General features: G+C 44.0%; 1 protein-coding gene across 1 annotated transcript in view; it reads right to left on the minus strand.

The window, feature by feature from the left end:
* The window catches only part of LOC123460288 (butyrophilin subfamily 2 member A2-like), a 44,312-nt gene extending 30,907 nt beyond the window's left edge, over positions 1 to 13,405 (minus strand). Inside the window, exon 1 of the mRNA XM_045148468.1 lies at positions 13,141 to 13,405. Coding sequence (XP_045004403.1) covers positions 13,141 to 13,328 — 188 coding nt within the window. The 5' untranslated portion in view covers positions 13,329 to 13,405. The remainder of the gene's footprint in view (positions 1 to 13,140) is intronic.
* Positions 13,406 to 13,730: the final 325 nt, after the last annotated feature.

Below are 13,730 nucleotides of genomic sequence, written 5' to 3' on the forward strand. Positions count from 1 at the left end.
TGTGTGTGTGTGTGTGTATGATATGTATACACACATATGTAGAAGTTCAACTTTATACTGGGAAATGTGTGCTTATGGGAAAAGAAGGAAATATATCAATGTGTTACTAGCAGTTATTTATGAATGTAGAGATTGTATGTAATTTTAGCGCTTTCCTTGGGTATCTCTGAATTAGTGACATTTTGTATTTACATGTTTGTATAATTTATTTTTATTTATTTATTTATTTGACACAGAGAGATTGAGAGAGAGAGTGAGAATGGGTATGCACAGTGCCTCCAGCCACTGGAAACAAACTCCAGACATGTGTCCCCTTGTGCATCTGGCTTATGTGGGTCCTGGGGAATCAAACCTGGGTCCTTTGGCTTTGTAGGCAAGTGCCTTAACCTCTAATCCATCTCTCCAGCCCACATTTTAAAAATATTTATTTATGTGAGAAAGAGAGAGAGAGAGAATGGGTGCTTCAGGGCTTCTTGCTGCTATAAATGAACTCCAGACACATGTACCACTTTGCATCTGGCTTTATGTGTCTACTGGGGAATAGAACCCAGGCCATCAGGCTTTAAAAGCAAGTGCCTTTAATCATTAAGCCATCTCTGAAGCCCTTGTATTTACACATAGACAACTTTTTTTTACTTTATTTTTATTTATTTATTTGAGAGAGTGAGAGAGAAAGAGGCAGAGAAAGAGACAGAGAGATTGAGAATGGGTGCCCCAGGTCCTCCAGCCACCTCAGACGAACACCAGAAGTATGCACCACCTTGTCCATCTGGCTGACATGGGTCCTAGGAAATCACACCTGGATCCCTATGCTTCGCAGGCAAGTGCCTTAACTGCTAAGCCCTCTCTCTAGCCCATAAATTTTTAATTAATTTAAATTTATTTATTTATTTGAGAAAGAGAAAGAGAGAAGCAGATAGAGACCAAATGGGCACGCCAGGCCTTCAGCTACTACAAATGAACTCCAGATGCATGTGCTACCTTATGCATCTGATCCTACCTGGGTCCTGGGGAATTGAACCTGCATCCTTTGACTTTGCAGGCAAGTGCCCCAACTGCTAAGCTATCACTCCAGCCCTGAAAGTTTTTCTTTTTTCTTTTTTTTTTTAAATTATTTATTTATTTATTTGAGAGCGACAGACACAGAGAGAAAGACAGATAGAGGGAGAGAGAGAGAATGGGCGCGCCAGGGCTTCCAGCCTCTGCAAACGAACTCCAGATGCATGCGCCCCCTTGTGCATCTGGCTAACATGGGACCTGGGGAACCGAACCTCGAACCGGGGTCCTTAGGCTTCACAGGCAAGTGCTTAACCGCTAAGCCATCTCTCCAGCCCTCTTCTTTTTTTTTTAAGGAGACATTTCCCTCTCACATCTGCATAGTGCATGGCTTGCTATCTGGTCTTAGCTGTGCTGACTTTGCTCTGTCCCTCAGCCCAGCCCAGGTGAGCTAAAGGCAAGGATGTGAGAAAACGCCATCTGTTGATCAACAGGCTCATTATAACAAGGAAAGAAGATGACGACGTGAGCAACGCAAGCCTCCTGCTAGAATCACTGCCAAGAGCAGTGATTGTTTTCGTTTATTGCACCCTCCGTTCTCATTCCTGCCACCCCACCCCAACCCCTCACCTGGCTGAATAGAGTTAGGTCCAGGAATCAGGTCTCCAGCCCTGTTCTTTCAACGAATCTCTTTAGGAGACTGAGTGGAAGGAATACGTGTACAGTTTCAAATGAAATGTACAGCCACCTGCACTAACATGAACTGTTGAAGGGCCTGTGTTTTCTTGTTTGGCTCCTCCAGCGTCTAGTTTGAGGAATGGAACGTGATGGAATGAAATATTTCCCACCAGGTCATGTCACGCCTCCAATCGTGCTTTGGGGCCCGAGGCTCTATGTACTTTTGACTTTCCTCCTGAGGCAGAGGAAGGTCAGGATCAGAAAGCCATGAAGGAAGCTCCATACTCAGACAGAAGAGCACTTCTCTTTCTCTGGTGATGTCAACCCAAGGTGCTGCGGTCAGGTTCGCACTGCTAGCAGAAATCACCCGACCAAGTGCAGCTTGTGGGGAAAAAAAGAGGTTTATTTTGACTTACGCACTCAGAGGAAGAAGCTCCACGATGGTAAGGGGAAATGATGGCATGAGCAGAGGGTGGACATCACCCTCTCTGGCCTGCATAAGGTGGGCCATAGCAACAGAAGAGTGCGCCAAACACTAGCGAGGGGGAGCTGGCTATAACACCCATAAGCCCACCCCCAACAATACATTGTCTCCTGGAGGTATTAATTCCTCAATCTCCATTAGCTGGGAACCTAGCATTCCAAACACCTAAGTTTATGGGGGACAGATTAATCAAACCACCACACAAGGTAATTAGAACATGTGGTCTGGAGCTTCCAGAAAGAGAAGAGGCAGAGGTGATTCCTTTGCCTGATATTCATTCTCTCTCCCTCCCTCCTTTCCTCTTCCCCTCCCCATCCCCCACTAGCATATCATATAAAAGTTATTGCTCCTTTTCTACACTATATCACAACAGCATACTTTAGATCTGGCAGCAAAATTACAAGGTATGACAACAATTGGCTATTTTTTCTTGTTTGTATTTTTTTTTCTTTTTTTTTTTTTGGTTTTTCAAGGCAGGGTCTCACTCTGGCTCAGGCTGACCTGGAATTCACTATGTAGTCTCAGGGTGGCCTCGAACTCACGGCGATACTCCTACCTCTGCCTCCCGAGTGCTGGGATTAAAGGCGTGCGCCACCACGCCCGGCTTCTTGTTTGTATTTTTAAAAGGCATGTGCCACCATGTCCAGCAACTCTATCTTTTTAAAATTTTTTAAATAGAATTTACTTTTCTTTTTTTCTTTTTTTAAAATTTATTTGAGAGCAATAGAGAAAAAGAGAGAGAGAGAGAGAGAGAGAGAGAGAGAGAGAGGGAGAGAGAGAGAAAGAGAGAGAGAGAATGGGTGTACCAGGGCCTCCAGCTAGTGCAAACGAACTCCAAAAGCGTGCGCCACCTTCTGCATCTGGACGTGGGTTCCAGGGAATCAAGCCTCAAACCAGGGTCCTTAGGCTTTGCAGGCAAGTGCTTAACCACTAAGCCATCTCTCCAGTCCCCATTTGGATGTTTTAACCAAAACCTCTGAGCCATTTCTCAAGCACGTGCTTTTCTTTTCCATCTGTTTTTGCCATTCCCTCTCAGGAAGTGCATTTCTCCTAGCTTGCAGTGCTGTATGCTCATGCCGTCATTTTCCACTTATATCACTGAGCTTCCCCTTGAGTCTGTAGTCCAAAACAAACCCTTTCCTCTCACAAGCTGTTCTTTTCAAAAATATTTTTATTTATTTATTTGAGAGAAAGGACATGCCAGGGCATCCAGCCACTGCAAACTCCAGGCACATGTGCCATCTTGTGCATCTGGCTTACGTGGGTCCTGGGGAATTGAATCTAGGTCCTCTGGCTTTGCAGGCAAATGCCTTAACTGCTAAGCCATCTCTCCAGCCCTCCACAAGACGATCTTGGTTGGATGTTTTCTGCCAGCAATGCAAATTGCAACAGTAAATTGGTACCAAGAAGTGGGGGTTGTTACTGCTAGAAACCTGACTATGTGGCTTTGGGCCTTTTGAACCTGATTTTTTTTTGTTTGTTTGTTTAGATGGTGTTGCACTCTAGTCCAGGCTGACCTAGACTTCATGATGTAGTCTCAGAGTGTACTTGAATTTATGGCGATCCTCCTACCTCTGCCTCCCAAGTACTGGGATTAAAGGTGTGCACCATCATGCCCAGTTTGGAGCTGATTTTTGAGAGATAATGTCTTATTTGCTTTATAAGATCTACAAGAACAGGTAGAGGTCATGCCATGTGGTCAACAGCTTTAGAAATGGATTTCTGGATCTTCATGGTGAAAGAGAATTCTATCATTTCTGATAATAAGTAACTCCATTGATTTTAGGACCTTGTGTGTTCAGCAGCTGTTTTAACTGTATCTCTTCTTGCTTATAGTCAGCTCACACTCAGATGGGCCAGCAACAATCTAACTCCATCTACCTCAGTCCCCTTTATCACTCTCCAAGACCTGAAAGTCCACAAGAATGTAAGCACTATAAAGCTCCAATTTAATCAATGCCCACTTCCCCCTTTTTTTCTGCCCAACATTTTCTCCCAGCACTATCTGCCACCAATGCACTTTTGGGGTCCCTTAGTTTGACCCACTGGAGAAGTTCCTGAACTGCCACACCTATCAACTCCCCTTAGCTCAAAGAAGCCAAATAGGTTATTGCCTCAATTACCTAAAGACAGTTTGGTTTGCTTCTTTGGTGGGGGGAGGGTGTTGAGGCAGTTTAGGGTGACTGAGCCCCCCAAAAGTAAAAGCTGGAGTTGTCCTTGAGACTTCTATTTCAGTCTCCACTTTGCTAGAGATGGGAGAAGAATCGAAATGGGAGAAGAATCGGCTTCTCCTAATCTCTTGACTGAAAGAATTCTCTAGATCTATGTTAAAATAACCCAATCCTCTCTAGGAAGGAGTACCTCTTTCTTAGAATAATCTGTTTTTGTATAAACACCCCGAGTCCCTCCCTAAAAAGGAGTTCCCCTTTATTGGAAATAAGATTCCTGGAAGGATTAAGCCTCAACCTGGCATTGTGGTTGGTTAAGCTCAGTCCCCAAAACTTGGTGTCATGGCTGGTTAGTTCAACCCCCTAACCAATCTTTTTTTTTTTTAATTACTTAACCAGCCTGAAATTCCCCTAGATCTAGCCCGCCAAAACCTTAGGCCCAATCAAAAGAGTGCAAGTACAGCTACTATTCAAATTAGCCAATCGTGTTAGAAAAGACTAAGCCCGCCAAAATTCCCATAGCTGTTCTTAAAGGGAGCCTTCAAGCTCTTCTCAGGGTCGTCATTTTGCATGAATGGTTGACCCCCACATGCTGGCCGAGTCTGCAAAATAAATGCTCTATGCTTTTACATACTATGTGAGTCTGGGGTCTTTCTTCAGTGATTCTCGGACCCTTACATCACACTCTGAGTTGATGGTCTTACTTGTGTGACTCCAGACCCGGTAAAAAATTAAGTGGTAGAAAGATGGCTGAGCGACAAACCATCCTAAGGCAATGTTGATAACACAAAGTGAAGGTGATTCAGCAGCGGAAAGAGTTCAAGACTATATATGGCCGCCTGAGCAATTGACCTTCATCTGATAAGCAGTGAAGAGACATGAGGAAAGAGGTGGACTGGAAGACTAAAAACACTAATTTAGAAAGGTAAATCAGGCTCAGCAATGGCGAGAATGAAGGCAGGAGTCTGGTTTGGGAGGCACAAGGTCTTCATATACCTTGATGACACACAGGAAAATAGGCATAAGTCCTGGGAAGTGAGATTTTGGATCAACGTTTCAAATCTTAAACTCTAAGACATGAAATGACTCTAAGCATTCAGCCCCATGGTTTCCGTACTCAATTGAGCAATGATAAAGATTACTCTCAATTTTGTTTCTCTTTATTCTGATTAAGATCTAGCTGGAAGAAAAGAAAAAGCTACATTATTTATGATGAAGAATAAAATATAGAAATTGGCTAGACAGCTAAGGGTAACGGTACCCTCAAAACTAGCAGGATTTTTGTGGGGTTTTTTTGTTGTTGTTTTGTTTTTGTGGTTGTTTTTAAAGTGGGAAATGTCCTTTGAGCCTATAAGGAGAGATTAAGTTTTCTCATCTTCTCTCTCTCTCTCTCTTTTTTCTTGTCCTAAAAGAGTTCCCCTTTCTTAGAAGCCTGACATAAAGATGTAAATCAGATTACTCCCTCCCTAGAAACCTGATTAGTATAGCTTTCCCTTATCTCTTTTTCCCTAAAGGAACCTGACTCTCTGCGTAGAAACTTGATTAATCTGTTTATTTTTTCCTTTATTTTTTTCTCCAAAAAGAAGTTCCCCTTCCCATGAAACACCCTAATCAGAGCTACCTGGTGAATTTCCCCATTTCTAGGGACTCTCCCTCCCAACTGCTGCCCATCTGCTTTGCGGGAGCCTTATTTCCTTAACTTAGACTCTATAATAAAATCTTTCTTTATTTTGTTAAAAATAATTTTGTTAGCCAGATGTAGGATCACACACCTTTAACCCCAGCACTCGGGAGGCAGAGGTTCCTGCATTCTCTATGCTGAATGGATGGCTTCAAGGCCCCTTGTAGCAATGGGTGATGCTGTTGGATTTAGACCCATGTGGCTGCATTTGAAGAGACAGATAAACTTGGGTGCTCTGAGAAAACTAGCTTATTATTATTTGTTTAGTTTTTTCAAGGTAGGGTCTCCCTCTAGCCCAGGCTGACCTGGAATTCACTATGTAGTGTCAGGATGACCTTGAACTCATGGTGACCTCCTATCTCTGCCTCCTGAGTGCTGGGATTAAAGGCATGCGCCACCACGCCCAGTAAAATTGGTTTATTAAATTGGTCACCTAAGAGATTTTTCACATTAAACCAGCCGCTAACAAAGCTGGTCTCAGTGAAGCTTCACCTGAGTGTCAGTCTAGATGTATGCCAGCCCTAGACCTCAGCACAAGTGTTTTCTGAATATGCACCCTTGTTTCGCAATTGGCAAATCTAGCAGCACTGTGTGTATCTCTCTAAACTGTCCCCATGCCCTCTGGGTTCCTTGGATGAATTCCTAGACAAGATTGACACACTTACACAGACACACATGCACTTCATTTTTTTTTTTTTTTTTTTTTTTTTTTAGTTTTTTGAGGTAGAGTTTCACTCTAATCCAGGCTGACCTGGAATTCACTATGTAGTCTCATGGTGGCCTTGAACCTACAGCAATCCTCCTACCTCTGCCTCTGAGTGCTGGGATTAAAGGCATGTGCCACCATGCCTGGCTGCACATCAGTATCTTTTTAATATTTTTATTTACTTATTTGTGAGGGAAGAGAGAGAGAATATCAATGGGTATACCAGGGCCTCTTAACCACTGCAGACGAACTCCAGGTATATGTTCCACTTTGTGCATCTGGCTTTATGTGGGTACTGGGGAATCAAACCTGGGGTGGCAGACTTTGTAAGCAAGTCCCTTTAACTGCTGAGCCATCTTCCCAAGCTACTTCAGTTGCTCTTCATTCAGTCAGTTCATTAAATGTGATAGGCCCCCAGACAGTCTACAGATAGACTCTCCTTGGTCAGGTCTATTTATTTATTTATTGATTTATGAGACAGACACAGAGTGAGAGAGAGACAGAGAGAGAGGGTGAGATAGACAGAATGGGCATGCATTCAGCCATTGCAAATGAACTCCAGATGCATGCACCACCTGGTACATTTGGCTTATCTGGGTCCTGGGGAATCGAACCTGGGTCCTTTGACTTTGCAGGCAAGCGCCTTAACCGCTAAGCCATCCCTCCAGCCCTGGGCTCTTTAATCAACTGGAATTCTAGAGTAGACTCATGTGACATTTGCATGGCTCCCCAAGTTTTGTTTGGTTCAGGGACCTTCCAACTAAGTGCACTACTCCAGTTCTGCGGCCAGTGCTCAGGAAATCCTCAGTCTTAACAGATGTCTTACAGTACTAATAGGCACAATACTTTGACGTGCCACAAAGGAGTAAATGTCTTTCATAGTTCTGTCTACACGCTATTTCCAAGGTCTTATTATTATTTTGAATAATTAAAAAAGAAACACGAAACTGGGTTCAAAAGAGCAGTGTGGCGTAATTGAAGGATCATGGACTTTGGAGTCACATAGACAGGAGGCTAAATTTCTACCATGCTTGTCACAATCTATGTCATACAAGGCAATTACTCATTATTTCTGAGTTTTGGTTCCATCACTTGTAAAAAAAAAAAGCCTTTTCATAAATTATATAAAATTTCTTCTTAATTACTTGAAATATAATTTAATCTGATGTGCTAAATTTAACATTTTTAAAATTGCATTTTATTTATTTATTTATTTGATAGAGGCAGAGAGAGAGAGAGAGAGAGAGGGAGAGAGAGAGACAGAGAGGATGGGCATGCCAGGACCTCCAGCCACAGCAGATGAACTCCAGATGCATGCACCCCCTTGTGCATCTGGCTAACATGGGTCCTGGGGAATTGAACAGTATCCTTTGGCTTTGTAGGCAAATGCCTTAACTGCTAAGCCATCTCTCCAGCCTATGTTTCATATTTTTGATAAATGTGGGTGCCTGATACATGTTAGTCCCCAATCAACTAAGAATATTCATTGATATGTTGCCATTCAAAAGATATAGAATGGCCACTGTAAACTAGGCACTGTTTGGAGGTAGGGATATGATAAATGTAGCAGTTCTTCTTAAGGGTTTGTTTTTTGCTTGTTTGTGTGTGTGTGTGCATGTGTGTGTGTGTTTTGATTTGTTTTGGTTTTGGTTTTTCAAGGCAGTGTCTCCCTCTAGTCCAAGCTGACCTGGAATTCACTGTGTAGTCTCAGGGTGGCCTTGAATTCACAGTGATCCTCCTACCTCTGCCTCCCAAGTGCTGGGATTAGAGGTGTGTACCACCACGCCCAGCCTCCAAGGGCTTTTGAATCCAGTTAATTATTCGAAAATTTAGCCAGTCACTAAGATACACTACCCAACCAGCTCAAATTATCTGAAAGAAATCATGCCTGTAAAAATGGATGGAACTGGAGATTATCATGTAAAGCAAAATAAACCAGACTCAAAATGACAACTTTCCATTGTTTTCTTTCATATGTGGGACCTAGATTTAAAATAACATGTGTGTGAATAGAGGATAGTGGTAAGGGGAAAAGAAAAATACTGTATTTTTTTCCTCATATGACATGAAAGCAAAAGGGACACTGTTGGGCTGGAGAGATGGCTTAGTGGTTAAGCGCTTGCCTGTGAAGCCTAAGGACCCCGGTTCGAGGCTCGGTTACCCAGGTCCCACGTTAGCCAGATGCACAAGGGGGCGCACGCGTCTGGAGTTCGTTTGCAGAGGCTGGAAGCCCTGGCGCACCCATTCTCTCTCTCTCCCTCTATCTGTCTTTCTCTCTGTGTCTGTCGCTCTCAAATAAATAAATAAATAATTTTAAAAAAAAAGAGACACTGTTTGGGGAAGTGCAAGGGGACCAGTGGGAGGGAGGATGAGCGGGAAGGAGAGTAATAGCAGGGCCAGTGGACAAATGATATTATACATGTATGAAAATGTCATGAAGGAACCCATTATTTTATAGCCTTACTTAAAAGTTATTTAAAAGAAATGACCTGCAATGGTGGGGAGGGGATTGCAGAGAATACAAAAAAATGAATATAAAAATAACTCTTTTATATAAGAGCCTACTCTAAATGAACACAAAATAAGCAGTTTACACTGATTTGCAGTTTCCTTGCCAATAGCTTCCAAAAGTCAGAAATACCAGCTCCAACCTTCAGAAAACTCTCAAGTATCATAGCTGTTCAGTAACCTATTTGCATTTGTCCTACATTGAACTAGATAGTTGAAGTCTTTATTAAAAAGTTCCCCTGGGCTGGAGAGATGGCTTAGCAGTTAAGCGCTTGCCTGTGAAGCCTAAGGACCCCGATTCGAGGCTCAATTCCCCAGGACCCGCGTTAGCCAGATGCACAAGGGGGCGCACGCATCTGGAGTTCGTCTGCAGTGGCTGGAGGCCCTGGTGCACCCATACTCACTCATTCTCTCTCTCTCTCCCCCTCTTTCTCTCTGTGTCTGTCGCTCTCAAATAAGTAAAAATAAACAAAAAAAATTTTTTTTAAAGTCCTCCTGAGCCAGGCCTGGTGGCACACACCTTTAATACCAGCACTCAGGAGGCAGAGGTAGGAGAATCACTGTAAGTTCAAGGCCACCCTGAGACTACAGAGTAAATTCCAGGTCAGCCTGGGTTAGAGTGAAACCCTACCTTGGAAAACTAAACAAAGAAACAAACAAACAAAAAAGTCCCCCTTACAGTCTACTAGATTGTGAATCCAAAAGAGCTCCAGTTTGCTGTGCCCACATCCTCAAAACCTGGCATCATGGCTGGTTAGCTTAGACACCATTCAGAATCTATGAGTAACCCTAATTTTGGTCTCTAGGTGGGCTTTACCCCTTCCTGCCTTCTCATGGGCAGGGGCTCTCCATAATCTCTCCTCTTCTCTTAATCTAATAAAGTCTCTCGGGAGAGTTTTGAGGTAGGGTTTCCCTCTAGCCCAGGCTTACCTGGAATTCACCATGTAGTCTCAGGGTGACCTCAAACTTACATTGATCCTCCTACCTCTGCCTCCCTAGTGCTGAGAGTAAAGGTGAGCCCCACCACACCCCACCCGGCTAATAAACTCTCTAAACTTAAAAAATAAGTCTCTATTTAATCTCTGCAAGCAGATTTTAATAATTTATCAGTTTTATTTTTCTTTCTTTTTATTTATTTTTTGGAGGGTGTGGTTTCAAGATAGTTTCACTTTAGCCCAGGTTGACATGGAATTCACTATGTAGTTTCAGGGTGACCTTGAACTCACAGAGATTCTCCTACCTTGGCCTTCAAGTGCTGAGATTAAAGGCGTGTGCCACCATGCCAAGCTAGTTTTCTTATTTGCACCACTTTTTCTATTTCCTTTCCTTAATTGTATATAACATGAAGTTTCTATTCTATTTATTCAGCACTTTTTTGTTTTGTTTTGTTTTTCAAGGTAGGGTCTCACTCTGGTCCAGGCTGACCTGGAATTCACTATGTAGTCTCGGGGTGGCGATCCTCCTACCTCTGCCTCCCGAGTGCTGGGATTAAAGGTGTGCACCACCACACCTGGCTATTCAGCACTTTCTACCAAGTAGCTCAATTTTCTGTTAGTATGACTTTCTTTCCTCATAATTAATTTGTAATCTTGGCTTTACTTCTGAATCATTTTTTTCTTTAAATGCTGCGTTGCTTCCTCTGGCCCTTTACTGATATGCATAGCAGCACCTAGGGTTGTTTTTCTTTCTTTTTTAAATTTTTTTCCTTTTTTTTTTTTTCAAGGTTGGGTCTAGCTCTAGCCCAGGCTGACCTGGAATTCACTATGTACTCTCAGAATGGCCTCGAAATCATGGTAATCCTCCTACCTCTCCCTCCCAAGTGCTGAGATTAAAGGCATGTGCCACCACACTCAGCCTTTAAAAAAAAATATTTTAACTTATTTATTTGCAAGCAGGTGGTGGGGGGAGAGAATAAGTGCACCAAGACCTCCAGCAACAGCAAACAAAAACTCCAGCTGCATGCGCCACTGGCTTTTAGGTAGATAATGGGGAATCAGGTCATTAGGATTGGCAGGCAAGAAGCACCTTAATGGCTAAGCCATCTTTCCAGTATGAGTCACATTTTTTTTTCTCATTTTATATTACATTCCTGTTACTTTATTTAAAAAAAATTTTTTTTTTTTTGAGGTAAGGTCTCACTTTGGCCCAGGCTGATCTGGAATACACTAAGTAGTTTCAGGGTGGTCTCAAACCCACAGCAATCCTCCTACCTCTGCCTCCCAAGTGCTGGGATTAAAGGCTTGCGCCACCATGCCTGGCTTCTGTTACTTTTTGTAATATATGTTTTGGTGGTTCCAATATACAATTAGAATGTTAGTTTGACCTGAAATTAGGTTCATGTTTTAATAGGACTTTTTTTTTTTTTTACAAAGTTCCTTCTGAGCTGGACTCAGTTTCACTTTAATTATTTGAGATACAGAGTGAGAGAGCGCAACAGGCAGATATATAGAGAGAATGGTTATGCCACAGCCTTCAGCCACTGCAAAAGAACTCCAGATGCATTCACCACCTTGTCCAACTGGCTTTTTTACATGTCCTGGAGAATCAAACCTGGGTCCTTTGGCTTTGCAGACAAGCGCTTAACCGCTAAGCCATCTCTCCAGCCCTGTTTTGTTTTTTTAGGTCGAGTATCACTCTAGTCCAGGCTGACCTGGAATTCAGGGTGGCCTTGAACTCACCCTAATCCTCTCTTTACCTCTGCCTGGGATTAAAGGCCACCACGTCTGGCCAGTTCTGTTTTTTATAGAGAATCATGACTATATTACAGAGCCAGAGTCAAGATGATCCAGTTGAAGGGTGATTTTAATCTACACTGGAATTTTTTCCATTTCTTAAACGGAGCAATTAAGCTGCCTCAAATCAACAGACCCTCTCTCTGCACTGATCTCCAACAATCTTCTAATCTACTGTAAGGTGTGTGTGTGTGGGGGGGGGCTCCATAATAGACATTAAATCTTTTCTGGAAGCACATGTTTCTTTCCTTTTTGTTTTTTTCAAGGTAGGGTCTCACTTCCACGCCCAGCTGGAAGCACAAGTTTCTAAAAATCCTTTTTTCGGGCTGGAGAGATGGCTTAGCGGTTAAGCGCTTGCCTGTGAAGCCTAAGGACCCTGGTTCGAGGCTCGGTTCCCCAGGACCCACGTTAGCCAGATGCACAAGGGGGCGCACGCGTCTGGAGTTCGTTTGCAGAGGCTGGAAGCCCTGGCGCGCCCATTTTCTCTCTCTCCCTCTATCTGTCTTTCTCTCTGTGTCTGTCGCTCTCAAATAAATAAATAAATAAATAATTTTTTAAAAAATCCTTTTTTCATGACTTTCTTTTTTCAATCTATGATCCATACTCTTTCACATGGGATCCCTGGGTTCCACGTGGCACATCTCCCTTCTCCCCACTTTAGCTCCCCTTCCTTAGCACTCAATTTTCTCCCTTATCTGTGTAATAATCTGGATAAAATGTTTTAAAAATCTATTTTGTATGATGGAGAATGGAATTTCAAAGGGGAAAGCGTCAGGGGGGAGGGAGAGAATTACCATGGGATTTTTTTTTTTAATAATCATGGAAAATGTTAATAAAAATTTTAAAAAAAAATCTATTTTGTTGCTGGGTGTGGTGGCGCACGCCTTTAATCCCAGCACTCAGGAGGCAGAGGTAGGAGGATCACCGTGAGTTCGAGGCCATCCTGAGACTCCATAATGAATTTCAGGTCAGCCTGAGCTAGAGTGAGACCCTACCTCGAAAAATCGAAAGAAAAAAAAAAAGAAGAAGAAAAACAACAACAAAAAACCTCAGAAGAGCTTCTCCAACTAAAGTAGGCCAGAGTTCTCATTTGCCATGCATTATTACTTTCCTGCTGCTTTAAAAAAAAAAAATGCTTAAGAGACAGTAGAGAAGGGATGATTAGCACGTTTTTATGGCTGTGTCACCTGAAATCGAGTGAAATCTCTGCCCAGAGACTGCGGGACCGGTCCCTCAGGCCAGGGCCCAGCGGTTCTGACTTCCAGAACAGCAGCTGCCCCGCAGACTTTGAATCCTCAGGTTGGCGGCCACGCCTGCAGTCCTCCCACAATCCTGCTCGGGGCCCAGGGAGAAACGTGGGGGGCCCGTGACCCATGACGTTGCACGCCCTCGGGCCAGTTCACCAGCACCCCGGGGGGGAGGCCGCCTCCTTCCCCATCCTGGGGGCCCCGGACAGGTCACGGGACTCCGGGGCGACTATAAAAGCGCGCTGTGCACGGCCTCGGGGAACAGCCCCGTTAAGGCCGGGAATCCCGTGCCAGGCCCTGGCCCGTGAGCCCCCGCGAGCGGCGCGCGCGCTAGGCGTCGCGTGATTCCGGGAGTGCGCACGCGCAAGCACGCACGCAGGCACGCACGCGCACACGGGTCGGGCGGTGGGTGGGCGTTGAGCGTCCTCCGCGCCACTTCCGACGCGGGTGCTCGCTTCAGGTTCCGGGGCGCCGCCTCGCTCGGGAGCGGCCTGGGGCGCTGGGGTGGGGGGGGAGGGGAGGGGAGGGGA

Source organism: Jaculus jaculus, chromosome 4 (genome assembly GCF_020740685.1).
Source record: "Jaculus jaculus isolate mJacJac1 chromosome 4, mJacJac1.mat.Y.cur, whole genome shotgun sequence".
Taxonomy (NCBI): Eukaryota; Metazoa; Chordata; class Mammalia; order Rodentia; family Dipodidae; genus Jaculus; species Jaculus jaculus.